General features: G+C 69.9%; 3 protein-coding genes across 7 annotated transcripts; 2 read left to right on the top strand and 1 right to left on the bottom strand.

Annotated features, from left to right (window-relative positions):
* The first annotated feature begins 189 nt into the window (after window positions 1-189).
* GPAA1 (glycosylphosphatidylinositol anchor attachment 1) lies at window positions 190-5,224 on the top strand. 4 transcript variants are annotated; one of them, XM_064507999.1, is made up of 13 exons: window positions 190-287; window positions 1,875-1,962; window positions 2,059-2,238; window positions 2,343-2,454; window positions 2,540-2,687; window positions 2,784-2,885; window positions 2,965-3,161; window positions 3,261-3,457; window positions 3,572-3,725; window positions 3,997-4,092; window positions 4,298-4,494; window positions 4,596-4,766; window positions 4,849-5,224. In XM_064507999.1, exons 2-13 carry the CDS (start codon window positions 1,889-1,891, stop codon window positions 5,090-5,092), a joined length of 1,872 nt encoding a protein of 623 aa, XP_064364069.1. In that variant the 5' UTR covers window positions 190-287; window positions 1,875-1,888; the 3' UTR covers window positions 5,093-5,224. The 4 variants fall into 4 exon arrangements, with proteins under 4 accessions (XP_064364069.1, XP_064364071.1, XP_064364072.1 ...); XM_064508001.1 differs by having other exon boundaries at window positions 205-262; XM_064508002.1 differs by lacking the exon at window positions 190-287 and adding an exon at window positions 393-416.
* Window positions 5,225-6,429: 1,205 nt separating this feature from the next.
* On the top strand, window positions 6,430-9,901 carry LOC112991946 (cytochrome c1, heme protein, mitochondrial). The gene is made up of 7 exons (XM_064508006.1): window positions 6,430-6,590; window positions 8,170-8,378; window positions 8,454-8,580; window positions 8,662-8,819; window positions 8,967-9,127; window positions 9,203-9,303; window positions 9,422-9,901. The coding sequence occupies exons 1-7, from the start codon at window positions 6,498-6,500 to the stop codon at window positions 9,524-9,526; spliced, it is 954 nt and encodes a 317-aa protein (XP_064364076.1). The 5' UTR covers window positions 6,430-6,497; the 3' UTR covers window positions 9,527-9,901.
* A 51-nt stretch (window positions 9,902-9,952) lies between these two features.
* SHARPIN (SHANK associated RH domain interactor) lies at window positions 9,953-24,531 on the bottom strand. Of its 2 annotated transcripts, none has more exons than XM_064507998.1 (14): window positions 24,242-24,531; window positions 19,352-19,526; window positions 18,540-18,656; window positions 17,796-17,937; window positions 15,841-15,931; window positions 15,176-15,467; window positions 14,762-14,898; window positions 14,435-14,608; window positions 11,475-11,635; window positions 11,276-11,387; window positions 11,017-11,196; window positions 10,785-10,883; window positions 10,492-10,635; window positions 9,953-10,398 (listed from the first exon to the last, which is right to left on the bottom strand). In XM_064507998.1, the coding sequence occupies exons 1-14, from the start codon at window positions 24,467-24,469 to the stop codon at window positions 10,318-10,320; spliced, it is 2,133 nt and encodes a 710-aa protein (XP_064364068.1). In that variant the 5' UTR covers window positions 24,470-24,531; the 3' UTR covers window positions 9,953-10,317. The 2 variants fall into 2 exon arrangements, with proteins under 2 accessions (XP_064364068.1, XP_025970586.2); XM_026114801.2 differs by lacking the exon at window positions 24,242-24,531 and adding an exon at window positions 20,170-21,022.
* Between the last annotated feature and the right edge of the window lie 506 nt (window positions 24,532-25,037).

The raw sequence follows: 25,037 nt of genomic DNA, 5'->3' as shown, positions 1-25,037 counted from the left end.
TCCCTGGAAACGCCCTGTCCCCAGCCGCAGAGTTCTGCAAGCCATTGCAACGCCCCCACCCTTGCACGGCCTGGCTGGGGGGGGCCGTTGCTCCCCCCCCCTTGCACGGCCTGGCTGGGGGAGGGAGGCCATTGCCCCCCCCCCCCCCGGCTGCTGCTCGCCCTGCTCTTGGACTGCGCGCCACGCGCATGCGCGGGCCCCGCGGCGGGCGGCTCCCATCGGTGTCTCTGGGCTCCATCGCGCGGCCTGTCCCGCTCCGCGGGTGATTGAGCGGCCTGGCCGGCGCGGTGGGAAGCGAGCGGCGGCCCGGGGGGAGCGGGGCCGGGGGGGGCTGCGGCACGGGGGGGGGGGGGCGTGGAGCGGGGGCGGGCAGTGGGGCACGGGGGGGAGGTACAGGCCGGGGGGAGGGCTGTGGGGTGCGTGTGGGGCAGGCACGGGGCTGTGGGGTGCGTGTGGGGCAGGGCTGGGTGCTGTGGGGTGTCTATGGGGATGGGATGGGGCCGTGGGGTGTGTATGGGGCAGGGCCGGGAGCTGTGGGGTGCGTATGGGGCAGTGATGGGGCTGTGGGGTGCCCATGGGGACAGGACGGGAGCCGTGGGGTGGGTATGGGGCAGTGATGGGGTTGTGGGGTGCCATGGGGACGGTCTGGGAGCTGTGGGGTGCGTATGGGGCAGTGATGGGGCTGTGGGGTGCCTATGGGGCAGGGCTGGGAGCTGTGGGGTGCATATGGGGCAGTGATGGGGCTGTGGGGTGCCATGGGGATGGTCTGGGAGCTGTGGGGTGCGTATGGGGCAGTGATGGGGCTGTGGGGTGCCATGGGGACGGTCTGGGAGCTGTGGGGTGCGTATGGGGCAGTGGTGGGGCTGTGGGGTGCCCATGGGGACGGTCTGGGAGCCGTGGGGTGGGTATGGGGCAGTGATGGGGTTGTGGGGTGCCATGGGGACGGTCTGGGAGCTGTGGGGTGCGGATGGGGCAGTGATGGGGCTGTGGGGTGCCTATGGGGCAGGGCTGGGAGCTGTGGGGTGCGTATGGGGCAGTGATGGGGCTGTGGGGTGCCCATGGGGACAGGACGGGAGCCATGGGGTGCGTATGGGGCAGTGATGGGGCTGTGGGGTGCCATGGGGACGGTCTGGGAGCTGTGGGGTGCGTATGGGGCAGTGATGGGGCTGTGGGGTGCCATGGGGACGGTCTGGGAGCTGTGGGGTGCGTATGGGGCAGTGATGGGGCTGTGGGGTGCCATGGGGACGGTCTGGGAGCTGTGGGGTGTGTATGGGGCAGTGATGGGGCTGTGGGGTGCCATGGGGACGGTCTGGGAGCTGTGGGGTGCGTATGGGGCAGTGATGGGGCTGTAGGGTGCCTATGGGGACAGGACGGGAGCCATGGGGTGCGTATGGGGCAGTGATGGGGCTGTGGGGTGCATATGGGGATGGTATGGGAGCTGTGGGGTGCGTATGGGGATGGGCCAGGAGCCATGGGGCACGTATGGGGCAGTGATGGGGCTGTGGGGTGCGTATGGGGACGGGATGGGGCTGTGGGGTGTGCATGGGGCTGGGTGAGGAGCTGCAGGGTGCATATGGGGCAGGGCTGGGAGCCATGGGGTGCGTATGGGGCAGTGATGGGGCTGTGGGGTGCCTGTGGGGCAGTGATGGGGCCTTGGGGTGCCTGTGGGGCCAGGCTGGGAGCTGTGGGGTGCCTATGGGGCAGTGATGGGGCCTTGGGGTGCCTATGGGGCCGGGCCGGCAGACGTGGGGCGCCTGGGGATGGGGGGCTGTGGGGCCGCAGGGGGACAGGGGGGTTGTGGGGCTGCAGGGGGGCCATGGGGTGCGGCGCCGTGGCTGCCGCCACCCGTGGGTTACGCACACCCTGCCCCACAGCGGCCCCCCCCGCCATGGGGCTGCTCTCGGACCCGTACCGGCGGCGGGCGCTGTCGCGGCTCATCCTGCGCCTCAACACGCCGCTGTGGTGAGTGTGGCCGCCGGGGGGGGGTCCGGGGGGGGCACCAGCCCGACCCCACACTCAACCCCCCCCCCACCCCCCCCGCGCCCGCGGCCCCCGCAGCCTCCTCAGCTACGTGGCCGGGCTGGGCTGGTTCCTGGCCCTGGCCCTGCCGCCGGTGGCCCCCCGCACCTACATGTCGGAGAACGCCATGGGCTCCACCATGGTGGAGGAGCAGTTCGCCTACGGCGAGCGGGCCCTCTCCTACGCCCGCGAGTTCGCCGGGCACAAGAAGAAGGCGGGGTGAGTCCCGCGCCCGCCGTGGGGCAGGGCAGGCGCCTCGGGGCCCCGCCGAGGTTCGGGGGCTGGCGGGAGAGGGGGCCCATCGCCGTCCGCCTGCTCCGCAGCGGCATGCCGGTGGCCTGGCTGGAGAAGACCATGTGGAACCTGGGCCTGGAGGTGTACAAGCAGCCCTTCGCCCGCACGCTGCCCTTCCCGGACGAGACCCGCGAGAGATACGTGCGTAGCGGCGCCGGGGGGGCGAGGGGGACGGGCGCCTCCGTGTCCCCTCGCGGCGCACCGAGCCCTGCCGTCCCCTCCGCAGATGGTGAAGGGCACCAACGTGTACGGCATCCTGCGGGCGCCGCGGGCGGCCAGCACCGAGTCGCTGGTGCTCAGCGTGCCCTGCAGCGAGGGCCAGCACAACCACCAGGCCGTGGGGCTCATGCTGGCCCTGGCCTCCTACTTCCGAGGTGAGCGAGCGCGCGCCGGCCTCCGCGCCGCTTCGGCGGAGCAGGAACCGGCACCGGCACCGGGCCCGGCTGACGCGGCCGCCCCTCTGCGTTCAGGCCAGATCTACTGGGCGAAGGACATCATCTTCCTGGTGAACGAGCACGACCTGCTGGGCATGGAGGCCTGGCTGGAGGCCTACCACGACGTCAACATCACGGGTGAGCGACGGGGCCGGGAGCCGCTCTCCCCAGCGCTGCGCGGGCCCCCCCCGGCGCTAAGGCCCCGCCGTGCCCGCAGAGATGCAGTCGTCGGGGACGCTGGGCCGGGCGGGGGCCATCCAGGCGGCCGTGTCGCTGGAGCTCAGCAGCGACGTCGTCACCAGCTTCGACGTGGCCGTGGAGGGGCTGAACGGGCAGCTGCCCAACCTGGACCTCGTCAACCTCTTCCACGCCTTCTGCCAGAAGAACGGGCTCCTCTGCACCATCCAGGGCAAGGTGAGGCCGCGGGGCCGCCCCGGGGCTCCCGGGATGGGGCCGCCGTGGGGTGTGGGGCCGGTGCCCCCGTCCCGCTCCCGACGGCGGCTCTCCCCGCAGCTGCAGCGCTCCGACTGGGACACGCTGCCGGCCTACGCCCACAGCCTGCAGACGCTGCTGCTCATGGTGCTCAAGCAGGGCTCGGGGCGGCCCCAGGGCGACCACGGCCTCTTCCTGCGCTACCACATCGAGGCCATCACCCTGCGCGGCATCAACAGCTTCCGGCAGTACAAGTACGACATGAGCACCGTGGGCAAGTGAGTGCCGGGCCCGGGGCCGGCCGGGCGGGAAGGCTGCTCCGTGGGGCGCCGCGGGAAGGGCCGTGGGGTCCCGGCGGAGCTGCCGCCCGGCGCTGAGGCCGGTCCCCGCAGGACCCTGGAGGGGATGTTCCGGAAACTCAACAACCTGCTGGAGCGCCTGCACCAGTCCTACTTCTTCTACCTGCTGCCCTCGCTGTCCCGCTTCGTCTCCATCAGCGTCTACATGCCGGCCTTCGGCTTCCTCATCCTCATCCTCATCCTCAAGATATCCTTCCTGGCAGGCCGCGCTCTGGAGCGGGGGTCTCGTCCCGGGTCTGGGGCTGTGGTGGGGCACGGCGGGTGCTCCCGGCCCCTCTGCAGCCCCCTCGCCGGAGGCACGGCCCCATGGGGCCCTTCCCGCCCCAATCCTCATGTCGAGGGCAGCGCTGGGGGGGACAGGGAGGGTTTCAGGCCCCCGAGGGGGTGCGGGGAGGTGTGGGGGGGCCCCGCGCCGGGAGGCGAGACCACGCCGCTCGCTTCCCTAACCGCGCGCTCACGCCCTGGACCTGTGGATGAAGCTGAGCAAATGCGACGCCGGCCCCGCCGAGCGGCTCTGGGACGGCGACCAGGGAGCTGCCCACGCCGCCGTGGAGGTGAGGCCCCGCGGGACCCCCCAGGCATCCCCTCCCCGTCTCCAGACGGATGGCAGCGGGTCCCCGAGCCTCTGCCGCTTCTGTAGCGCAGGATCTTTGAGCGCCTGGTTCGCTCTGGCCGGACGCAGGGAGGGGGAAGAGGACCTAGGTCTTGTTTTCCCTCCCTGCCCGGTCTCCGCGCTCAGCTCCCGCCCCGTCCCTGCAGGAGCCCCGGCCCGGACTGCTCACCCTGGTGCCCCCCCTGCTCATCTGCCACGCCACCGGCCTCACGCTCTACTTCTTGCCGGTGCTGGGCCAGCACGTGGCCACGCAGCACTTCCCCGTGTCCGAGGCGGAGGCCGTGGTGCTCACGGTCATCGCCATCTACGTGGCCGGCCTGGCCCTGCCGCACAACACGCACAGGTGCCCGCGGGGCCCTCGGGGCTCTCCCGGGGGCAGGAGGGTGGTGGGCTCGGGGCGGGAGCAGCCCCCGCCAGCGCCGCCGCCCCGTCTCTGCCCCGCAGGGTGCTGACGGGCTCCGGGAGCGACCGCGGCTGGATGACGCTGAAGCTGCTGTCGCTGCTCTACCTGGCCATGCAGCTGGGCTGCATCGCCCTCGTCAACTTCTCCCTGGGCTTCCTGCTGGCCGTCACCATGGTGCCCGTCGCCGCCGCCGTCCAGCCCACGGGGCCCAGGTGAGCGGCGCGGGGCGGACGGGCCCCTCGGCTCCCGGGGACGCCGGGGCCCCGCTGCTGCAGCGCTGCCTGTCGCCCGCAGGTACCTGTACGCGGCGCTGCTGGTGCTGGTCACGCCGGCCGTCACACTGCTGCTCGGCATCTTCCTGTACCAGGAGCTGATCGAGTACCCGGTGTCGGTGCTGGAGTGCTGGCAGCTCTTCCTGCAGGCCGTGGCCGGGGGGCTGCTGGACCACTACCTCTACGGCTCCGTCGTCTTCCCCTTCGTCGCCATCTTCCTCTACCCCTGCTGGCTGCTGCTCTGGAACGTGCTCTTCTGGAAGTAGCCGGGGCGCGGCTGAGCCCCCCCGGAGCCGTGGGGCGGGACGCGTGCTGGGGGTGGCCCCTGGGGGTCCTGCCCCGGGGGGCTGTCGCGGCTGGGGGTGCCGGGAGCGGGGCCGCGGTCTCCGGTGGGTGCAGCGAAGGGGTCGGTCGCCTCCGGTGGGAACGGTGGGGGGGCCGTGGTCCCCAGTGTGTACTGGGAGGGGTCCCCAGTCCCCGGTGTCCGTGGGAGGGGGGCATGGGTGCCTCCCGGGGGGGTACAGTGGGGGCCCTGTGCTCTCTCGGGTACTGGTGGGGTCCACAGTGTCTGGTGTGTACAGGGGGGGTCGCAGGTGCCCCCGGTGTGACGGTGGGGGCCCCTCAGTCCCCGGTGTGTTCAGTGGCTGCAATAAAGGATTCGCTGCCGGTCTGTGTGCGGAGCTGGTGCTGGGCCCTGGGGGGGCCACTGGTGCTCTGGTACGGGGGCGGCTGGGGTCCGGCACGTCCTAGCCCTGTGGGGCCGAGTGGTTCTTGGGGGTCCTGGGCTGTGGAGGGTCCCCAGTCTGTGGGGTCCCAGCCCAGGGGGATCCCGGTCTGTGGGGGACCCCAGACTGGGGGGGGGGGGGGGGGGGCAGGGGGGATCCCAGGCCATGGGAGGTCTGGACAGTGGGGGGGGTCCTGGGCTGTGGTGGGTCCCGGACCGTGGGGGGAGCAGTCCCAGGCCATGGAGGATCCCCAGTCCGTGCTGTTCCCAGCCCCAGGGGGGCCGGGCCATGGGGGATCCCAGTCCGTGGGGGTTCTGGTCCGTGGGGGAAGCGGTCCCAGGCCGTGGTGGGTCCCAGATCGTGGGGGGGTCCCAGACCGCAGAGGGTCCCCAGTCTGTGGGGCTCCCAGCCTTGGGGGGGAGTGGTCTGTGGGGGTCCCGCTCCATGGTGGGTCCCAGGCCATGGTGGGTCCCCAGCCCGGGGGGTCCTGGGCTGTGGGGGTCCCAGCCGGGGGGGCCCAGTCTGGGGGGGATCCCGGGCCGTGGGGGGTCCCGAGCTGCGGGGGTCCCAGACCGTGGGGGTCCCCGGTCTGTAGGGCACCCAGCCCGGGGGGGGGGCCCGGTCTGGGGGGGATCCGGCCCGTGGGGGTCCCCAGGCCGTGGGGCTCACAGCCCGGGGGGCCGGTCTGGGGGGATCCCGGTCCGTGGGGGGTCTGAACCGTGGGGGGGGAGGGGCGGTCCCGGGCCGTGGTGGGTCCGGGACCGTGGGGGGGCGTCCAGGGCGGGAGTGGGTGTTCCAGCCCGGCCGCCCCTGGCAGGCGCACCCAGGTCCCCGCCGCCACTTCCGGGGCGGGGCGCGGCGTCACTTCCGGCGCGGCGTCGGGGCGGGGCCGCGGCGTCCCCGTGCCCTCCGCGCGGCGCCCGCCGGGAAGCAGCGGCCTCGCGACATGGCGGCGGTGCGGTGCCTGGCGCTGCGGCCCTACGGCCGCCTCCTGCTCTCGCCGCGGGCGGCCCCGCCGCCGCCGCCCCGCGCCGCCCCGGTGAGCCCCGCGCCGCCGCCCCGCCGCCCCCGCCCCGCCGTCCCCGCGCCGCCCCGCCCCGCCGCCGCATGAAGGTCACCGGGCGGGTCACGGCCGCCGCGGCCCCGCGCCGGGCGGGGGGGGGCGGGACAGCGCTCCCCGGCATCCCCGGTGTCCCCGGCGCCCCCGGTATCCCCGGTGCTGCCGGCCTGGCGCCCCGGTGCCCGCGGTATCCCCAGCCTGGCATCCGTGCCCTGGTGTCCCCGGTGCTCCTGGTATCCCCGGTGTCCCCGGTTCCGCCGGCCCGCCCCCCCCCCCGTATCCCCGGCGTCCTTGGTATCCCCGGTGCTGCTGGCCTGGCTCCCCCGGCATCTCCGGTACCCCCGGTATCCTTGGCCCGGTACCCCCGGTACAGCACCCCTGGCCTGGTATCCCCGGTACCCCCGGTATCCCCAGCCTGGCATCCCTGGCCTGGTACCACCGATACGGCACATCAAGCCCGGTATCCCCGGTACCCCTGGTGCTCCCGGTATCCCCAGCATCCCTGGTATCTCCAGCGCCCCCGGTACCCCTGGTATCCTCAGCCTGGTATCCCCGGTATCCCCGGTTCTGCCCACCCAGCCCCCCCCGGTATCCCTGGCGCCCTTGGTATCCCCAGTGCTGCCAGCCTGGCTCCCCTGGCATCTCCAGCGCCCCCAGTACCACCAGTATCCCTGGCCCGGTATCCCCAGCATCCCCGGTATCTCCGGCGCCCGTGGTACCCCCGGTATCCCCAGCCTGGCATCCCTGACCCGGTATCCCTGGTGTTCCTGGTATCCCCAGCATCCCCGGTATCCCTAGCCTGGCATCCCTGGCCCGGTATCCCCGGTGCTCCCAGTATCCCCAGTACCCGTGGTACAGCACTCTAGGCCTGGTATCTGTGGCCCAGTATCCCCAGTGCCCTTGGTATCCCCGGTGCTGCCGGCCCAGCATGCCCCGTATCCCCAGCCCCACCAGTCCAGCATCCCCGGTATCCCCGGCACCCCTGGTATCCCCTGGCCCGGTATTCCTGGTACCCCTGGTATCCCTGGCCCAGTATCCCCGGTACAGCACCCTTGGCCCAGTATCCCCGGTGCTCCTGGTATCCCTGGCCTGGTATCTCCAGTGCTCCCAGTATCCTTGCTGTGGCACCCCTGGCCTGATATTGCCGGTAGCCCGGTATCCCCAGTCTGGTATCCTTGGCCTGGTATCCCCAGTGCTCCTGGTATCCCTGGTACGGTACCCCTGGTGCTCCTGGTACCCCCAGTATTCCCAGTACCCCCGGTTCGGCACCCCAGGCCTGGTATCCCTGGTACCCCTAGTGCTCCTGGTACCCCCAGTATTCCCAGTACCCCCAGTTCAGCTCTCCAGGCCCAGTATGCCTGGCCCAGCTCGGTGTGTGGCCGTGCTGGGCCTGGTCATTCCCTGCAGAGCCCCCCCGGTATCCCGATCCGTGCCCTGCCGGTGCCTGGCTCCCGGGGGGCCCCCGGGGCTCGCTGCAGACCCCACTGAGGGGTCCCAGGGTGCCCTCGCACCGTGCCGGGGGCTCCGGCTGCGGCGCGGGCTGACGGCTGTGCTGCAGGCCCGCCTCTCGTCCTCGTCCTCGTCCTCGTCCTCGTCCGGCCCGGCCGGCGGCAGGAAGGCGGCCCTGTGGGCGCTGGGGGCGGCGGCGGGCGGCGCGGGGCTCGCCCTGGCGCTGGGGGCGGCCGTGAGCGCCGGCGAGCTGGAGATGCACCCGCCCAGCTTCCCCTGGAGCCACGGCGGCATGCTCTCCTCCCTGGACCACGGCAGGTACGGCGGGGGCCGCGGCGGGGCCGCGGCGGGGACACGGCGGGGACGCGGCTCACGTCCGGCTCCTCCCCGCAGCCTGCGGCGCGGCTACCAGGTGTACAAGCAGGTGTGCTCCGCCTGCCACAGCATGGAGTACCTGGCCTTCCGCAACCTCATCGGCGTCACCCACACCGAGGAGGAGGTCAAGGCGCTGGCTGAGGAGGTGAGCCGGCCCCGCGGCGCACAGGGCATCGCGGCCGCGCGTGGCCCCCCCCCGGCTGAGCGCCGCTTCCCCCCCAAACAGGTGGAGGTGGTGGACGGCCCCAACGAGGACGGGGAGATGTTCACGCGCCCCGGCAAGATCTCCGACTACTTCCCCAAGCCCTACCCCAACCCCGAGGCGGCGCGCGCCGCCAACAACGGGGCGCTGCCCCCCGACCTCAGCTACATCGTCAACGCGCGGTGAGGCTGCCGCGTCGCGCACGTGCCCCGCGGCTCCGCTCGGCCGGCCCCGCGCCGCCTGGCCGAGGGGTTCCCCGTTGCGGGGGCCCCGGCGCCGGGGCGGCCTCCGCGGCCCCGTTGCGACTTCACCCCGGGTCTGCGTGGCAGGCACGGCGGCGAGGACTACGTGTTCTCCCTCCTCACCGGCTACTGCGACCCCCCCACCGGCGTCACGGTCAGGGAAGGGCTGCACTACAACCCCTACTTCCCCGGGCAGGCCATCGGCATGGCCCCCCCCATCTACAACGAGATCCTGGAGTACGACGACGGTAAGCGGGGGGGCTGGGGGGGGGGGCCGGGTGCGTCGCCGTGCCGGGGCGCTCAGCTCGCTCTGCCCTCCCCAGGCACCCCCGCCACCATGTCGCAGCTCGCCAAGGACGTCTGCACCTTCCTGCGGTGGGCGGCGGAGCCGGAGCACGACCACCGCAAACGCATGGGCTTGAAGGTGGGTGCTGTGGGGGGGGGCACGGGCCGGCGCGTCGCCCCCTCCCCGGTGCCTGTGCCCCCACCCCGGCGCCTTCCCGCTGCGGCGCGCCGGGGCTGACTCCGTGCTTCCTCCCCAGATGCTGATGATCACCGGGCTCCTGGCGTCCCTCTTCTACTACATGAAGCGCCACAAATGGTCTGTGCTAAAGAGCAGGAAAATGGTCTACCGGCCCCCCAAATAGACACGGCGGCGGGGAGCCCCTCGCGCGGCCACGCGCCCGCGGCGCACGACTGCCAGGGCGCAGGGCCGCGCGCGCAGCGGGACGCACAGGCGGGCAGGCCGCGCTCCACGCGGGCGCCTCGGCCCGGTTATTTAACGACGCCCTCGCCACGCACAAACGCTGCCGGCGCCCGGTCTGCGCGGCGGGCTGCCGTCTGTGCTCGCGCGGTCCGGGGACGCGGGAATAAACGCTGTCGTCCAAGGGGAAAGCGTGGTGTGGTGTCTGTGCCGGGGCCGCGGCTCTGCCCGCCCCAGCCGGCCCGGCTGCGGGGCCGGCGCCTGCCGCAGCCCACGTCTGTATCGTGTTGTGATCGCATTAAACGGCTCGTCCACCCCGCGCCGGTCTCGCGTGGTCAATGAGGGCCGCGACGGTCCCGAAGGCAACGCGTGGGTACGCACACAGCTTTATTGGGACGCCCCGCGCTGCTCGTGTGGGTCGCGCCGGCCGGGAGGCTGCGCGGAGCCGCCCGCCCCGGCCTCCCCCGTGTCCCGGCACGGTGTGGGGCCAGGTCCCCGCGTGCTCCCTGCACGGGGCAGAGCAGAGGCCGTCGGCCACGCAGCACCTCCGGGCGCGAGGGCCCCTCAGTCCATCCCGTCCTCTGGCTGCCGCCGGCCTGGGAGCGCCGCGCCGGGCAGGAGGACGCCCGCACGCGTCACCGTCCCGCGGGCCGGACCGCCGGGACGTCCGGCGGAGGGGGGAGAGCCGCTCCCCGCCCGGCCGCCTCCAGTCCGCTGTCCCCGCGGGGCGGGGGCTCAGTGGCAGTTCTGGCACCGGGGGTGGCACCTCTGTCCGTTGACGTTGCAGCGACAGCCCCCGCTGGTGTCCCCGGGGCCCTGGAGGGGGGGGAGAGGGGGTCAGACGGGGACCCGCCGCGCTCGGCAGCCCAGGCCACGCCGCGGACCCCCCCCTCCCCGCCGGCAGCTCACCCCGGGCCCCCAGCGCGGCCCCTTGGTCACCCAGCAGATCTCGGTCTGGCAGACGGTGCAGCGGATCCAGTCGCAGCCGTCCTTCTTCTGGACGATGATGAGGCACGTGGGGCAGTGCATGGCCTCCCCGAGCTGCACCAGCGTCTGCGCGGCGGGAGGCAGCCGTCAGGGACGCGCCGGCAGCGCGGGGGGGGGCTGCCCGACCCCGTCCCGCCGACGCGGGCAGGGTGCCGGGGCCCAGCACGCCTGGTCCCCCCCCCGCGGAGGGTGCAGGGCCCCCCCGGCGCTCCTACCTGCAGCATGTCGTTGGTCTGCCGGGCAGCGGCGTCGTTCTGCGCCTGCACCTGCAGGTCGTCCTGGTACTGGCGGCAGTTCTTCCCTTCGTGGATGGCCTGGAGGCGCGGAGACAGCAGCGCTCAGCTCCGCCGCCCCGGGCGGGGGGATGCACGGGGCCGGCCGCCGCTCGGACCCCCTGCGCCAGCCCCACGGCCTCCCCGGGGTGGGGGGCACAGCACGGCGGCCCACCTTGCAGAGCAGGCAGTTGAGGGCCTGGCAGATGGGGCAGCGAAACTCGTTCACCGAGTCCTCGTAGATGCACCAGCCCCTGCAGTCGGTGGTCTTGCAGTGGAAGCTGTTCTGGGTGCGCCGCTCGGCCAGCACCAAGCTCCGCTCGAGGAAGCGCCGGTACTCCTCCGGTGACACCAGCTGGGGACACGGGGCAGGGTCAGCGCCGGGTCCGCCGGCCGTGCCGCGCCGCGCCGCACCGCACCGCCGGCACACTCACCGCCCGGATCTCCCGCTCCTGGAGGTGGCTGCCGCAGGCGTAGGAGTCGTCGCGGAAGGGACAGGCCACCTCCGGCTCCTCGCTGTAGTTGATCACCTGGCGCAGGCAGTCCCTGCGGGAACAGGGGCACCGTCACCGCGGGGGCCGGGGGGGCTCGGGGGGGGGGCTCGGCGGGGAGCCCGCGGCGCCGTCCCGCTACCTGCAGAAGTTGTGCAGACACTCGCGCAGCAGCACCCCCTCTCCCGGGGCGACCTGCTGGTAGCAGATGCGGCACTCCAGCACCTCCTGGTTGGGCACCAGCACCTCCGCCTCCATCTGCAGCAGCTGCTGGAAGTTCCGCATCCGCTCGGCCTCCAGCGCCTGCGGCGAGGAAGGGCCCCGGTCAGCGCCCGGCGCGGCCCCCCCGGCCGGGCCGGCGGCACCCTGGGCGTTTCCAGGCCCTCGGACGCTTTTGTTCAAACTCCGCGGCTTCTCTGCGCGCGTTGCTGACGCAAGGCGATGCCCTTTGCCCAACGCGACGGACGCGCAACGTCCCAAGCGGACGCAGCCCCTGGCTCCCCGCGGGGCGCCGGGACGGACGGGCGGGGAGGGGGGCAGCGGCCCCCCGAGCTCCGGGTTCGGCAGCGCCGCGCACCCACGGCACCGCGCAGCGAGTGCTGCAGTCGCACGCGCTCCCCGACGCGTCGCCCACGCAGAGCTCGGCGCTTTGCCGGGGACCGCGATCGCCGCCCCACGAGCAGCCCCGGCCTTTGCTCCGCGGCCGAGAGCCGGGACGCCAGCCAAAGCCGAGCGCACCAACGCGGGAGGGCTCTGCGGCCCCCGCTCCCGGGCAACCCCTGCCCCACGCGGACGCACAGCCCTGGGGCGGCCGGCTCAGCTCCCGCCCCCGGCACCACGGTCTCGCTCACGGCTTGCGTCCTCGCGCCAAGAAACGCCGGCGGCCGTCGCGGCCCTCCCTCTCCCGCCCCAGCCGCGGGCAGCAGACGCACGACAGGGCCCCGGCGTCGCTCTTGCAGCGCCCGGCCCGGAGCGGCACCAAACCCACCCAAACAGGGTGACCCCCCCCCCGCGGCGAGCAGCCCGCACAAGAACACCGCACAGCCGCTCGGGGGGGTAAGGCTTTAATCAGGGAAGGAGGAGGCTCGCCAAGGCGCCCATGACCACGTGGCACAGTCGCGCGTCGGACAGCAGCTCCGGGGAGACGCACGCGGGCGCGAGAACCTGCGGACGCGAGCGGCCGTCGCTGCCCCCGCTCCGAGCCCGTCCCTGCCCTGCGAGCCCCGCCGGACGCACCGGGGTCCGGGGAACCGACCTCTCTCTCGCCGCGGCCCCGTTTGGGATAATTCCTGCCTCGCAAGACTGGCTTCGGGACGAGGTTTTGAACGCAAAGTGCAACACGATAAACAAACCTGCAGCCGCCTGGCTCCGAGCGCCGGCAGACCCGGGAGACGGAGGAGCGGGCCCGTGCTCCTCCGCGTAAAGTGCTATGGGGAGGGGGCTGCCTCACCGGGACGCAGCGGCGCCGGGACCCGAGCCGGGGCCGTATCTTCACCGTCAGCCCCACGCACAATTTTCCGCCCATGCCACATGACCAGGGCCCCGGCGAAGGCCGGTGGCCCCGCGCGACGCGAGGCAGCGCGATCCGCAGGGCTCGGGGCTGGCCCTGCCGAAGGGGAGCCCGTCCGGCTCCTGACACCGCGACAGCTCTGCGGGCGCTGCGGCACGGTGCCGTGCCTGCACCCGGGGGAGAAACCCCAAGCCTCCGAGACCCCCGGGAGCACCATCGGCCAAATTTCTCAGCCCCGGATCAGCTCAGCCAGCCGTTCCTCACGGCGCCGAACGCCCGGGTGATGCTGTTCCTCCCCGAAGCCCTCGCGAGCAGGACTGACGTAGCACGAGCACAGCAGCGGGGACAGCCGCGCTCTCCTCAATCACCACTACCCTAGAGCCGGCCCCGCGCGGGAACCAGCAATCCAGGCCGGCCCGGACCCCTGCGCTCCCCCTCCGCCCTCTCCCCTTCCCTGCTCCCGGGAAAGCGGAGTCCCTGCCTCGGGCGGGAGAGCCGCGCTCCCCCCAGCAACGTGCGCGCACGGAGCAGCACGCGCCACCAGCAGCTCGGGGAAGCGCCGGGGCCCCGCCGGCTCTTCTCCGTGCGGGAAGAGGTCCCCGATCGACTCTACGGTCCGACCAAAGCGGGTGGCCCAGCGGCCGGCGGGAGCCACTGAGCGCACGCGGGGGCCGGCCTGGCGGGCCCTGGGCCCTGGCCGGCGGGTCGGGACGGGACGGGGCGTCCGGGTCGGCCAGGCGCGGGGCGGCTAGCAGAATTCGGAGGACAGGTGGATGAAGTCATCCAAGGAACCCGAGCCCAAGATGCAGTGCGCAGCTGAACCATCCTCTCTCCTTCCCTTTTCCTAGCGGGATCCCGGCACAAAAGAAAAGAGAAAGAAGAGAAGGTTTGGTCAGTGGCTGAGCCGGACGCACCCGATCCCGCAGCACGCCACGACCACGGGGCCGGGCTCCCCCCGCAGCCGTGTCCCAGGGTGCGGGAGGTCCCGTCGGAGCCCCACACGCGTTTCTGGGACGCCCACGGGAGACGGCTTCCAGCACGCAAACAGAGCGAGCGCGGCACAGCCCGACGGCTCCCTCGGCGCGCGGCCTGCGGACGCACAGCTCGCTGCACGGTTAGGCAGGAGAAGAACGCGCTGCCGGACCGGGGCGCCGCGTCCCGCGGGTCACGGCCCTGGGATCCCTGCCCTGCGCGGATCGCCGCTCTCCCTTTGCACGGTGCCGGTGAACGAGGCTGCTCGGGTCCCTGCCGGAGGCCGCGGCTCAGCAGGGCTGGCGGTGGCTCTCGTCTCTAGCAGTGCCAGAACGCGCCGTGCTCGCGACACGGCACCTACGCGAGTCCCCGGCACGCACGTGTGGGTACCGCTGCCTCAGGGAGGGAGAGGAAGGGGGCTGCAACCGCCCCTCTTTGGTACCACTCGGGGTGTCTGCGTCTCCCCCTCGCCTGCGGCTCCTTCCCAGCCCAGCCCAGGACCATTTGCCCACGAGACACTTCCAAACCGCGCCAAAGAATGATCCTGCCCCGCTCTGTCCTTGAGCAAGGGGCACAGGGACAGCGGCTACTCCCTGGGGTCAGATCGCGGGCCCCGTTACCTGCTGGTACTGCAGGATGCCCTCCTGCTCCTGCTGCATCCTCCAGAGCTCCGTTTCATCCGGCTTGTAGCTGCCGGGGACCACGTAATCGGCGGGGCGGTCCGTGCTGCACATCTCGCAGCCCGGCCGCGTGGGCTTGTTGATGAAGGTGCACTTCGGACACGACCAGCCCGCCTGCAGGGAGCACACAGGAGCTGCAGAAGCAGGGAGAGCCGCCGGGGAGGGAGGAGGGGGACAGGGCTCGGGTAAAGTGCCTCCCCTCACCCAGCCCACCCCGGAGAGCAGCCTCCGGTCTCATGCCGGGGAGGGGGGCTGCGGGCCCCATACCTGCACGGGCGAAGGCAAAGCTGCGCTGGCTGGAGCAGGCTTGGGCTGGTTAGTGAAAAGGTCACCAATCTGCAGCATATCCAAGTGCTGGCTGATTTCACCGATGTCCATCTTCCTGCTGTTGTCGTTGCCCCACGCTAGAAAGCAACGCCACGGAAGAGGCACGTTACGAACGCCGCCCCGGGGAGACGAGGGCCGGCTGCCAGGCCCAGCGCCCTCCTCACCCCCAGGCAGGGGCACGGCACAAATCCCGTGAGACCATCCCTGCCGCAACCCTGCCCTCCCGGCCAGGGACGTGCTGCCGGGAGGGCACGTCCTGAACACCCCGACCGGGGCCACACGCATCCCTGCCCACCAGCGCCAGGCAGGAGCCGGCCGCCCTTCCCCATGCGCGAGCCAAGAGGTGAGCCAGACCTTTCTTCGGAGACATGCTGGGCAGGGTGTTGTATTTGCGCTTCTCCCCGGCGCTGGCGCTGGCGCCGGCGCTGTCGGTCAGCGAGCAGGTGGAGCTCAGCATGATTTGTGCCTGATCCTCCTCGTAGCGCTGTTCGGTGAGCTCGACTGTCTTTGCCAAGAGCAGGTAGAGAAACGCGGTGTCGCCATCCCGGCGGATGCCGTAGGAGGAGACGGTCCGTTCGTCCACGCACAGGCACTGCCCGATGATCCACCGCTGAACCAGGGGGTGGAAGCCATAGTCCTGGAACACCTGGGCGGCCAGAGAAGCTCGGGGTAAGCTCATGGCCGTGGCACCCTGAGCACACGCTTCCTAGGAGCTTCTCACCCTGCCTTGTTGCCCAGCAAGGGCTGACATCAAACTGGCATTCATGGGTGAGCCAAGAGAACCGGTGAAGAACTGGCTCAACAAAGGGAGAAGAATGGAGGGAAAAACAGCTCTCACCCCAGAGGGACAAGCACCTAAGACGGCTGCATCGGCCCCTTGGGCTCCGCAGCCTCTCTCGTCTCCCTGCCAGGAGGACAGGGACGCACAGACGCACAGAACAGGCTGGTGGGGCTCAGCACCCCACGACCCAGCCCCCGTACCGAGCCAGCGGGGATCAGGCCCTCGCATCGCCCCATACCTGCTGCTTGAGGGTCGCTATTGTAGTGTGAGCGTAGACTCTGATGGTGATGCTTGCAGAACTCGTGGCATCTTCCACGACGACCTTCATGCTGCAGGAGAGAGGTGAACCTGCTCTCAGAGGATGTCTGCCCAGCCCGGAGGGCAGAAGGGCTGCGGCTGCCGGGGACGGGGGGTCCTGGCTCTTGGCACGTGCCACCCGCCAGCTACGACACTCTCAGCCTGCCGCTCTGGGCCACGGAGATAACGCCCGAGCCTGGGCAAGGTGCCGCTCCACGTGGGCAGGGACACAGCGCAGTCCCGCGAGGACACACCGAGCGCCTGACAGCCCGGATCCAACAGTAATACCACAGCCCAGGAAACCGGTACGGAGGCAGGCACACCCTGACTTCCGCTCTGACTACGTCCTGCAGCAGGCAGCAGCTCCCGGCCTGCACGTGCCAGGGACGGTATCCAGAGCCTCAGGTTTAACAGTCACGTGAGACCTGTTTTCCCCCAGTTTTGTTTAGTCTCTATTTCAGTCTATTCTTGCAGCCTCCCACAGCCCTTGGCAATGACGTCCACTGCGTACTCAGATAAACTGTGAAAAAATATTTCCTTTTCCTTGCTTAAATCTGGAGCTTGCTAACCTCACCAGGCCTCTTTGTGCATCTGCTCCCACACGTGTGAACAAACGTCGCCGGATCCCCTTCTCCGCACCAGGCACTTACAGACTCTCACTGCACCCGTCAGCTGTCTCTCTTTCAGACTAGAGTCCTGATCTCTCAATCTCTCCTCCTGCAAAAGGTCTTTCACGCCTCTGATCTTTCCACTCCTTCTCTGTGTCTGTTTGACATGGAGGGGAGCAAAACTAGATTTCCAAAGTATTAAGACAGAAAACACCAGGGCAAGGCTGGGGTCTCCCTTTCGTTCCCTCGCTCTTTCCTAACAGCTCCTAACACCATGAGTCTTTCTAGCTGCTGCTGCTGGTCCCGTCTGAACTGTCTGCAGCCATTTCCAGAGACGCAACGGCTGCATTAGAGCCTGTTGTGCACGTCCGCTGGGACTTTTATCCGTTTGCCCCACTTTGCATTTATCAGCACCAAGTTTCGAGAACTCAGAACCGCAAGATCCATCTGTAACTTTACAGCCAGGACTAGATTTATTTCACGGGCAGACCTGACACCGTTCTCATCATTGCCGTTTCCAGATCATCTGGGTGTGTCTGCTTATTCCTACCCTGTGTTTCCTGTCTTTTAACCCGCTATTAATCCAAACGAGCATGTTCTCTCCTATTCCACAAGTGAATTTCCCTCTCGAAAGCTTCTAAGTGAACTTGTCAGAAGCCTTTTGGCATTCCAGGCGCTCCGCACTGGCCAGGCTGCTCTGCCCATGGGCTCCCTGGCCCCCCCGAGCCCTGGTAGAGTTGAGGCACGACTCTTCCAGTCACTGGGAAAGTTATCCACCAGTCTCCTCACTCCCGTCCTTGTTACTGCTGTCCCGATAGGAACCGGCTGGTCTAAGGCCTGCGGGAAGGAGTCGGAGACCGTTCAGACCTGCACCGCACGTGGCCCCCTCCCCATCAGTCCCTCCGCGCTGAGGGGGGGTCACTGCACACTCGGGTTTAAGCCGAGCCTGAAGACCCCACAGAACTGGGTCCCTGCCGTGCTGGCTGCCGCTCGGAAGGGCTCACCGTCTGGATTTCTGCTGTGCCCGGTAGCATCCCATATCCTGCCTCTGCGTTCCCTACCCTCCTTCTTCCCAGGAGTCAGGGAAGAAGTACAAACCCCAGGACGCCACATTCCTGCCGGGACGCTGCGGCTGCCCCAGGCTCCCCTTTCCTGCGGGACCCGTTCCAGCTGCCTGCGGAGGACGTTCACGCAGCAGCTCCGGAGCAGGGGCACCAGGAGACGGTTCTGGGAGCACGGCACCCGCACGCCGGCACCGAGAGCGCGCAGGCCGGAGGTGCTCGCTCACCTGATTTCGTCCGTGGGGTAGCTGGACTCCTTCAGCAGGATACTCAGAGAGGCTTGCTGGCGAGCCAGCGCCGCGGCACACTGCGAGGCCACCTCCTCGTCCCCAAACTCGATTGCTTGGGCGAGGTGCAGCGCCAGATCCTCTGCAAGGGGGCAGGAAGGGAGAGCTGTAAGGCAGCAGCTCGTCTGCAAACCCCGTCCTCGGGGCACGGGAGGGCCAGTGCCACCCGTAACAGCAGCGAGCCTGGCACCGAGCGGGGTAGGACTGTGTGTGCACAGCAGTGCCTCGCATCTGGCCAGAAACGGCAATTTGTGGTCCAGATTGGGGGCCAGACGGTGCTGATGAGTACTAGGAAATTTGGAAAGGCCCCTCATGCAGCCAGCGTGCAGCCCGGAGAAGGAGCAGCCGCCCTGCTCTCCTAGAGCGCAGCTGGAGAAACGCGGGTGGGAGCACCGGGGGAATTTCTGGGGCCACCAGTTTAGTTCTTTCCCTTCTCGCACAGCTTGGCTGGACTGACTGGCCAGCGCCAGCCTCCAGAAGGCTGGGGCACGGAGCACCCACCTCTGCCTCGGAGAGACTTTCTCTCCCACAGCGCGACAGGACCAGAATTTCACCCAGAAAAGAGTTTATTGTCAGCCACAGACGGGGGAGCAGCTGGATCTGGATTTGAGCTCCAGCCTCCTGGGGTGGGTCGATAACCCCCAACCTACGCAAAGAGCCACGAAAGCCTTCTCCCTCAAATACCGGTTTTGGTGAGCTCCGAGAACAAAGCTTCCTCTGGATCCTCCGCCGCAGAGGTTCCTCCAGCAGCCACGGGCAGGGAGGGGGCCGGGGATGCCAGCATGCTGCTGCTGTCCGAGGCTGCAGGAAAAGCAGGAACATCTCAGAGCAGGGCAGTGCCACAGCTCCGAGCATTGGAGGCAACCGACTGCCACCCCCACGGAGCTCCACGCTCGCACCACGGAGAAAGCTGCACCAGGAGCTCCTGGGCTTTGCAAGGTAGCTTGAAGCAAAGGAGCCGTCCAGCTCGAGGAGGATGCCGAGGAGGAGGAGCCTGCCGACCCGTGCCGAGCCCGATGCAGGCTGCACCGGCACCGACTCCGCTCGCACAACTAGCCGTGCCACGAAGGGCCACGTGCCCCACGAGGGACAGCTCCTTTTGGCCCCCGGAGCGGCTGGGCCGCGGGAAAACTTCCAAACATCACGTGCTTCTGCACTCAGCCCCTACAGAGTCCCTGAAAACACGGACGTTGGCCGGGACCTGACACCATCTCTTACCTCCAGCCAGCACAGAGCCAGCATCCTGCAAAGGGCAGCCAAGAAACCTCTGCTCTCCTCACGGAGCCTCCCGGGGAACACGTCCCAGCACTCAAGAGAGACGGAAGCAGCTGGCGTTGCGGCCCCGAGCTCTTTCCCGGCAGCACCAGTCCCAGCCCGCTGTCTCTCCAGCTGCCCCGCGCCGGGCGCGCTGGCTGCCCCCCAGCAAGCTGCCGGGGCTGGGGAAGGCCGTACGCAGCACGCGAATGCCGGGGGCCCTGCCAGCCCCCAGTGCTGACCTTTCTGCACCTCCCGGAGGGAGCTGCTCACGACCGTCCACCACTTCTGCGCCTCCCGCTCCTCCTCAAAGCTAAACACCATCGGTTCGTCTGCGGAGCCAAGGACCGTCAGCTCGTGGCACGTCGGGCTCTTCACCTTGTAGGAGATATCCTTGAGGTCGTACTCGGCGATGCTCTGGGGAGAGAACAACGAGGGGGTCATGCCAGGACCGAGCGAGGCTGCAGACGACGCAGCTGGCAGAGGGACAACCCCGCAGCGTGGTGCCTGGGCTGGGACTCAGGGCATGAGTCAGTCCCTCTGCCTCACCTCCGCAGATGGTCTCTCGTGAGACAAGTGCCGACACACGCTAGGCACCTGACGGAAACGTCAGGTTCAAGCCAAGCACAACCCTCACTCCGCTGGCACAGAACCACAAGCCCACCCGACACGAAGCCCTGGCACTCCGCGCCCAACAGAGACGGCTGCTAACGCAAGGCCGGCTTTCCAGTCCCTGTCCACGGCTATGGAAACCACCCTATTTTTCACAATACCGCGTTCAGACCACATGCACGTCCTCCAAAAAAACCCCAAGGGCTGTAACCTGCTCACAGCCACCCAAGCTAGCATCCACTGGGCGATGATCTGGTCGCCCTGCAGCAGCACAGACGTTTCTTCCAGGCGCACACCAGAACGAAACGTATCTGCTTCCCATTCCTGTTGCCTCTGCTCTCTGCCTCTCCCAGATCAAACTGCAGGACACATCTATGGAGACGGAGTCTCCAGAGTGGCCATGACAATAGGCTCTCGGGGAAAACAATTCTTTCCCCCGATTACAAACCTTGGAAAAACCGTTCTGCACACATTCCTGAGCAGCTCCAGCTTTTCCACGTCTTTCCGCCCGGCTCCTCTGCTCTGCCAGCCCCCAGCTGAACTCCGGGCGCAGGAACGGTGCAGAGCACCGCGCACGCCGGGGCTGAGCGACCCCTCCGTCCTCGGCCTGCCTCTGCCCCCTCCTCCCCGGCTGACGCTTATTTCAGGTCCCAGTGGGAGCTTTCACTTCTGCTTCTGGTAAAACGGCAGTTCCGGAAAGCTGCGGGCTCTGCCGCCGTGGAAAAGGCTCCGTACAGCCACCTGCCGTCGGGCGGCACGGAGGGGTCACGGCCGCCTCCACGCGCGCAGGAAGCAGGAAGCCGACTCGCGTTACGCTGTGCGAAAGGCGCACGGAGCCAGGGGAGCTGGAAGGAAGTCGAAGAGAAACTGCTGGTTTCCTTTCCCTCGGGCCAGGTTTAATTTCCCCTCAGGTCCCCCCTCACGTGCCGCCCCCTCGTCCCATCACCAGGATTACAAGAACGGAAAAAGCGCGACGAGCTGAACGCAAAGCCTGCCCGGCCCGAGGCTGGGCGTTTTCCCTGAGGCCTGTCAGCGGGGAGGGTAAAAGCAACCCCGGACCGCTTCACTTTCTGCATCCTTCACGCACAGTTCCCACGCGGGGGGAGGAACCAAAACAAGCCACAAACCCAATGTTTCCACCTGGGAAAGGCACCTTGCCGCAGCCAAACTACACGTCGGCCGGAGCAGCGGAGGACGCCGACGCACGCGGTCCCCAGGCAGGCACGGCCTCCCGCTGCTGCCGCCGGCTGTTGTCCTGCCCTGCTAGGGAAAGGGCCGGCCAGGAAACACCGCCTTCGATCAGACGGGCGCTCCTGCCCCTGCCCCAGCCCCAGCCCCAGCCCCAGCCCCAGCCCCAGCCCCAGCCCCGCCAGGCTCCAGGCAGGGCCTGCGCCAGCAGATAACGGAGTTAGCGGCGGGTCAGCTATCAGCGCGCCCGGGCCACCTCCCCGCTGCAGCCCTCTCTGCGGCACGTTGCAGACGTGGGGCGGACGGGACGGCGGATCGACGACGCTGCAGCCCGGGAGGTTCGCGGGACGCACGCGCAAACACGGCCGAGCCGCAGGCACGCGCCGAAAACAGCTGCTTGGGGCAGCCCCCCCGGACCCGCGGCGCTGCCAGGGCTTTAATAGGAACGCGCCGGCTGCCGCGGGACTGACGGGGGGAGACGGGCTGATCCGAACCGTCTGCCAGCCAGGGACACGGCAGAGCCGCCTCCAAGGCGGACGCCCACCCGGCGCGTGCTGCGGGGCAGAAAACGCTGCTAAAGGGCAGGTGGGCTCGCGGCAGCGCTCCCAGGAGCAGCGGGGACGGAGACGGGCCCCGTGGGGACGGAGATGGGCCCGGCGGGTCCACACTTACACTCCACAACACTTCCACCTCGGGGGCAAGGAAAGACGAGTTTCTAAGCCCAAGACTCTGCAGAGAAGGACTTTTAAGAGTCCCTCTCTAAGGGACCGGTCGCTATGCTTCTCCCCGCGGCCTCCTCCATCTGCTCGGCAGTCACCTCCCTCTTCCTCGCGGCGCTTCCCGACATCCCGCTACCCGCCTGTGCCCCGGCACTGATGGGACTCAAGCTGCAGGACTTAAGCTGTGTCTTATCCCTACCGCGGCTCGCGGGGACGGCTCAAAGGGAAAAGCAGCTCCGCTCTCCCCTTTCCAACAGCATCACCAGGGGCGTGGGCCGAGCGGCGGCCAGGCGGCCCGGAGCAGGGATGACGGGGCGGGAAGGCAGAGCTCTGCGGCGGGGAAAGGGCGTCCGGAGCGCCCCGGCCACCTCGGGAGCTCGGCTGAGCAAACCGGAGCAAAAGCAGCCAGGGCACTTGGTGAGAAACAAGGCAGGAGTTAAACTGCGCAGAGCACGTCCAGGGAGCAGGGGGCACAGGAGGGGCACGGGACAGAGGGACCCTCCACAGTAAAGCTTCGGAGCTCACCTAAAACGCAGCATAAATCTCCCAGGAACAACCTGGTATTCCCCACCAAGCGCCAGCGCTAACACACTCATTGCTCCTCCTGAGCTTAAGCGCACGGCAACACGTATTAAACAAAACCAGTGTATCCAAAGGAACTGCTTGTTTGCAGCTTCCCTGCACAAAGGCGAAAAACTGAACGCATGCCAAAAGCTGATTTTAAAAGTCATTTAACACGCAGCTGGCTAAGCGCGGTACCGACGAGAGGGCAGCGTGCCGGCGCCCTGTTGCCCACCCCCTCAGCCGTGAGCCCCCCAGGACCTCCCTGCGTCGGTCCCAGAGCTAACACGGCTCAGCAGAAAAACTGACGGGACGTCTCGAAGCTTCACCCAGAGAGACGGGGCTGCAAGAAAGAAGGGGAAAGTTGCCGCTCCGCTTTTTTCACACCAGAAGTTCTCATCCCCGACGCAACCGTGGTTCCTCCTCTTAACACCTTCACTGACCGCGCTGCCCACCAGAAGCTAGATAGGTCATGGAGATGCTTGGTTAGACGCTGCCTTATATCGCAGCCAGGAACTCGTTCCTCCCCCCAAACGCGGGTCTTTCGTTAGCTGCCCTGCTATCTGCGGCAGGCGCGTGGGGTTTTGCTAATATGGGCTTTTTTGCATGAGTCTCTGCTGCCTCATCATCAGTCAACCCCTCTGCAGCCCTCGGCCACACAAAGGGGGAGGCTGACGTCCGTTTCAAGAGAAAAGACTCCCCGCTGCCATTATTTCACACCGAAATCGGACACACGTGCACGGACCGGGGGTGAAAACGGTTGTGAAAGACCACGGCGCGCCAGCCCCGAACGCGGGAAAACACCACGTGCCACCGGCACCGGGGCAGCGCTCGGCAGGGCCAGTTCCCGAAGCCGCCCGTCCTGCTCCGCGGCAGCACCCGCCGCGGGACGGGACGGGACGAACGCGGCCGTTCGAGGCCTGGCTGCTCTCGGCTTCCCCGCGGCGGTGCCGGCGCAGCGGGCGGTTAGCACCTCCGGCCCGGCCCCCTCTGACGCTCCCCACCTCCCTGCCCCAGCCCCACTGCCCTGCTGCCCCCCCGGACTCCCCTCGAACGTCCCCAGGACCCAGCTCCAGCCCCTCACCCCGGGTCCGGCCTGTCCCCCTGCTTCCCCTCGGCCCTGTTCTGCCCCATCCTGCCCCCCGGGATGTCCCTGGGCCTGGTTCTCCCCCCAGCCTCGTCCCCTCACCCCCAGCCTGTCCCCCGGCTCCCCCCCAACGCCTCACTCCCCTCTGGCCTGGTTCCTCTCGGCCCTGTCCTGTCCCTGGGATGTCCCCAGCCCTGGTTCCCCTCATCCCTGGGCTGTCCCCCATTCTCCTCAGCCCCGTCCCCTCACCCCTGGCCTGTCCCCCAGCCCCTCACCTCCCAGCCTGTCCCCCTGCCTCCCCTCGGCCCTGTTCTGCCCCATCCTGTCCCCTGCGATGTCCCTGGCCCCAGTTCTCCCCCCAGCCCCAGCCCTGTCCCCTCACCCCTGGCCTGTCCCCTGGCTCCCCAGCCCCAGCCCCTCACTCCCCTCTGGCCTGTTGCCTCTCGGCCCTGTCCTGATTTCCCGGGATGTCCCTGGCCCCGGCTTGTCCCTGGCCCTAGGCTGGCCCTGGTTCTCCCCCCAGCCCTGTCCCCTCATCTCTGGCCTGTCCCCCTGGCTCCCTCATCTCTGGCCTGTCCCCCTGGCTCCCCAGCCCCAGCCCCAGCCCCAGCCCCTCACCCTGGGTCCAGCCTGCCCCCCGCCTCCCCTCGGCCCTGTCCTGTCCCCCAGCATGTCCCCAGCCCCGGTTCCCCCTTGTCCCTGGTTCTCCCCTCGGCCCCCTCCCCTCACCCCCAGCCTGTCCCCCAGCTCCCCAGCCCCAGCCCCTCACTCCTCTCTGGCCTGGCTCCCCTCGGCCCTGTCCTGTCCCCAACATGTCCCCAGCCCCGGTTCCCCCCTATCCCCGGGCTGGCCCCGGTCCCCCTCGGCCCCGTCCTGCCCCCGCCCCCCCGGGGCCTGCCGCCCCCTCCCCGCCGCCCCCCGTGCTCGGTCCCCCCGTGCCCGGGCGCCGCCCGCCGCGGCCTCACCGCGCTGCCGCCCGCCTCGCTGTGCCGCAGGCCGAGGCGGAAGCGCCGCTGCCCGCCGGGCGCCGGCTCCACGCTGAGCTGCAGGCGGAGCGCGGCGGCGGGCGGCGGCGGCGGGCGGGGCGCCCGCGCCAGCCCCACGCGCACCGCCATCAGCACGGTGGGCGGCGGCGCGGAGGCAGCGGCGGCGGCGGCGGCCGCGGCCGGGGCCGGGGCGCCGGGCAGAGCCATGACCGCCGCCTCCGCCGCACGGACACTTCCGCCCGCGGCGCGGCCCGGCCCGGCCCGGCGGGAAACGCGGCCCGCGACGAGCGTTCCGGGACGGCACCGGCGGGGGGGGGGACCGGCACCGGGGGGACCGACACCGCGGGGGGGACACCGGCCCTGGGGGACTGGTCCCGGGGGGGGGAACCGGCACCGAGGGGGACCGGCACCGGGGAGACCGACACCGCGGGGGGAACCGGCACCTAGGGGACCGGTCCCGGGGGGGGAACCGGCACCGGGGAGACCGGCACCGGGGGGGGGACCTGAACCGGGAGGGGACCGGCACCTGGGGAGACCGGCACCGGGGGGGGACCGGCACCTTGGGGACTGGTCCCGGGGGGGGAACCGGCACCGAGGGGGACCGGCACCGGGGAGACCGACACCGGGGGGACACCGGCCCTGGGGGACTGGTCCCGGGGGGGGAACCGGCACCGAGGGGGACCGGCACCGGGGAGACTGACACCGCGGGGGGAACCGGCACCTAGGGGACTGGTCCCGGGGGGGGAACCGGCCCCGGGGGGACCGGCACCGGGGA

Source organism: Dromaius novaehollandiae, chromosome 2 (assembly GCF_036370855.1).
Source record: "Dromaius novaehollandiae isolate bDroNov1 chromosome 2, bDroNov1.hap1, whole genome shotgun sequence".
In the NCBI taxonomy this organism is placed as follows: domain Eukaryota; kingdom Metazoa; phylum Chordata; class Aves; order Casuariiformes; family Dromaiidae; genus Dromaius; species Dromaius novaehollandiae.
The sequence above is the reverse complement of the archived record's forward strand: the minus strand, read 5'-3'. Positions and strand labels throughout refer to the sequence as shown.

Coding starts and splice junctions, on each gene's coding strand:
- GPAA1 (XM_064507999.1), top strand. CDS start 1,889: ATGGGGCTGCTCTCGGACCCGTACCGGCGGCGGGCGCTGTCGCGGCTC. Junction 2,688..2,783: donor CCTGGCCTCCTACTTCCGAG/GTGAGCGAGCGC, acceptor CTCTGCGTTCAG/GCCAGATCTACTGGGCGAAG. Junction 3,726..3,996: donor TCCTCATCCTCATCCTCAAG/ATATCCTTCCTG, acceptor CCGCGCGCTCAC/GCCCTGGACCTGTGGATGAA.
- LOC112991946 (XM_064508006.1), top strand. CDS start 6,498: ATGGCGGCGGTGCGGTGCCTGGCGCTGCGGCCCTACGGCCGCCTCCTG. Junction 8,581..8,661: donor TCAAGGCGCTGGCTGAGGAG/GTGAGCCGGCCC, acceptor CCCCCCAAACAG/GTGGAGGTGGTGGACGGCCC. Junction 8,820..8,966: donor AGCTACATCGTCAACGCGCG/GTGAGGCTGCCG, acceptor TCTGCGTGGCAG/GCACGGCGGCGAGGACTACG.
- SHARPIN (XM_064507998.1), bottom strand. CDS start 24,469: ATGGCTCTGCCCGGCGCCCCGGCCCCGGCCGCGGCCGCCGCCGCCGCC. Junction 17,938..18,539: donor CTCGGAGCTCACCAAAACCG/GTATTTGAGGGA, acceptor GCCCCCTTGCAG/AGGATCTGGCGCTGCACCTC. Junction 10,884..11,016: donor TCAACTGCCTGCTCTGCAAG/GTGGGCCGCCGT, acceptor CCGCGCCTCCAG/GCCATCCACGAAGGGAAGAA.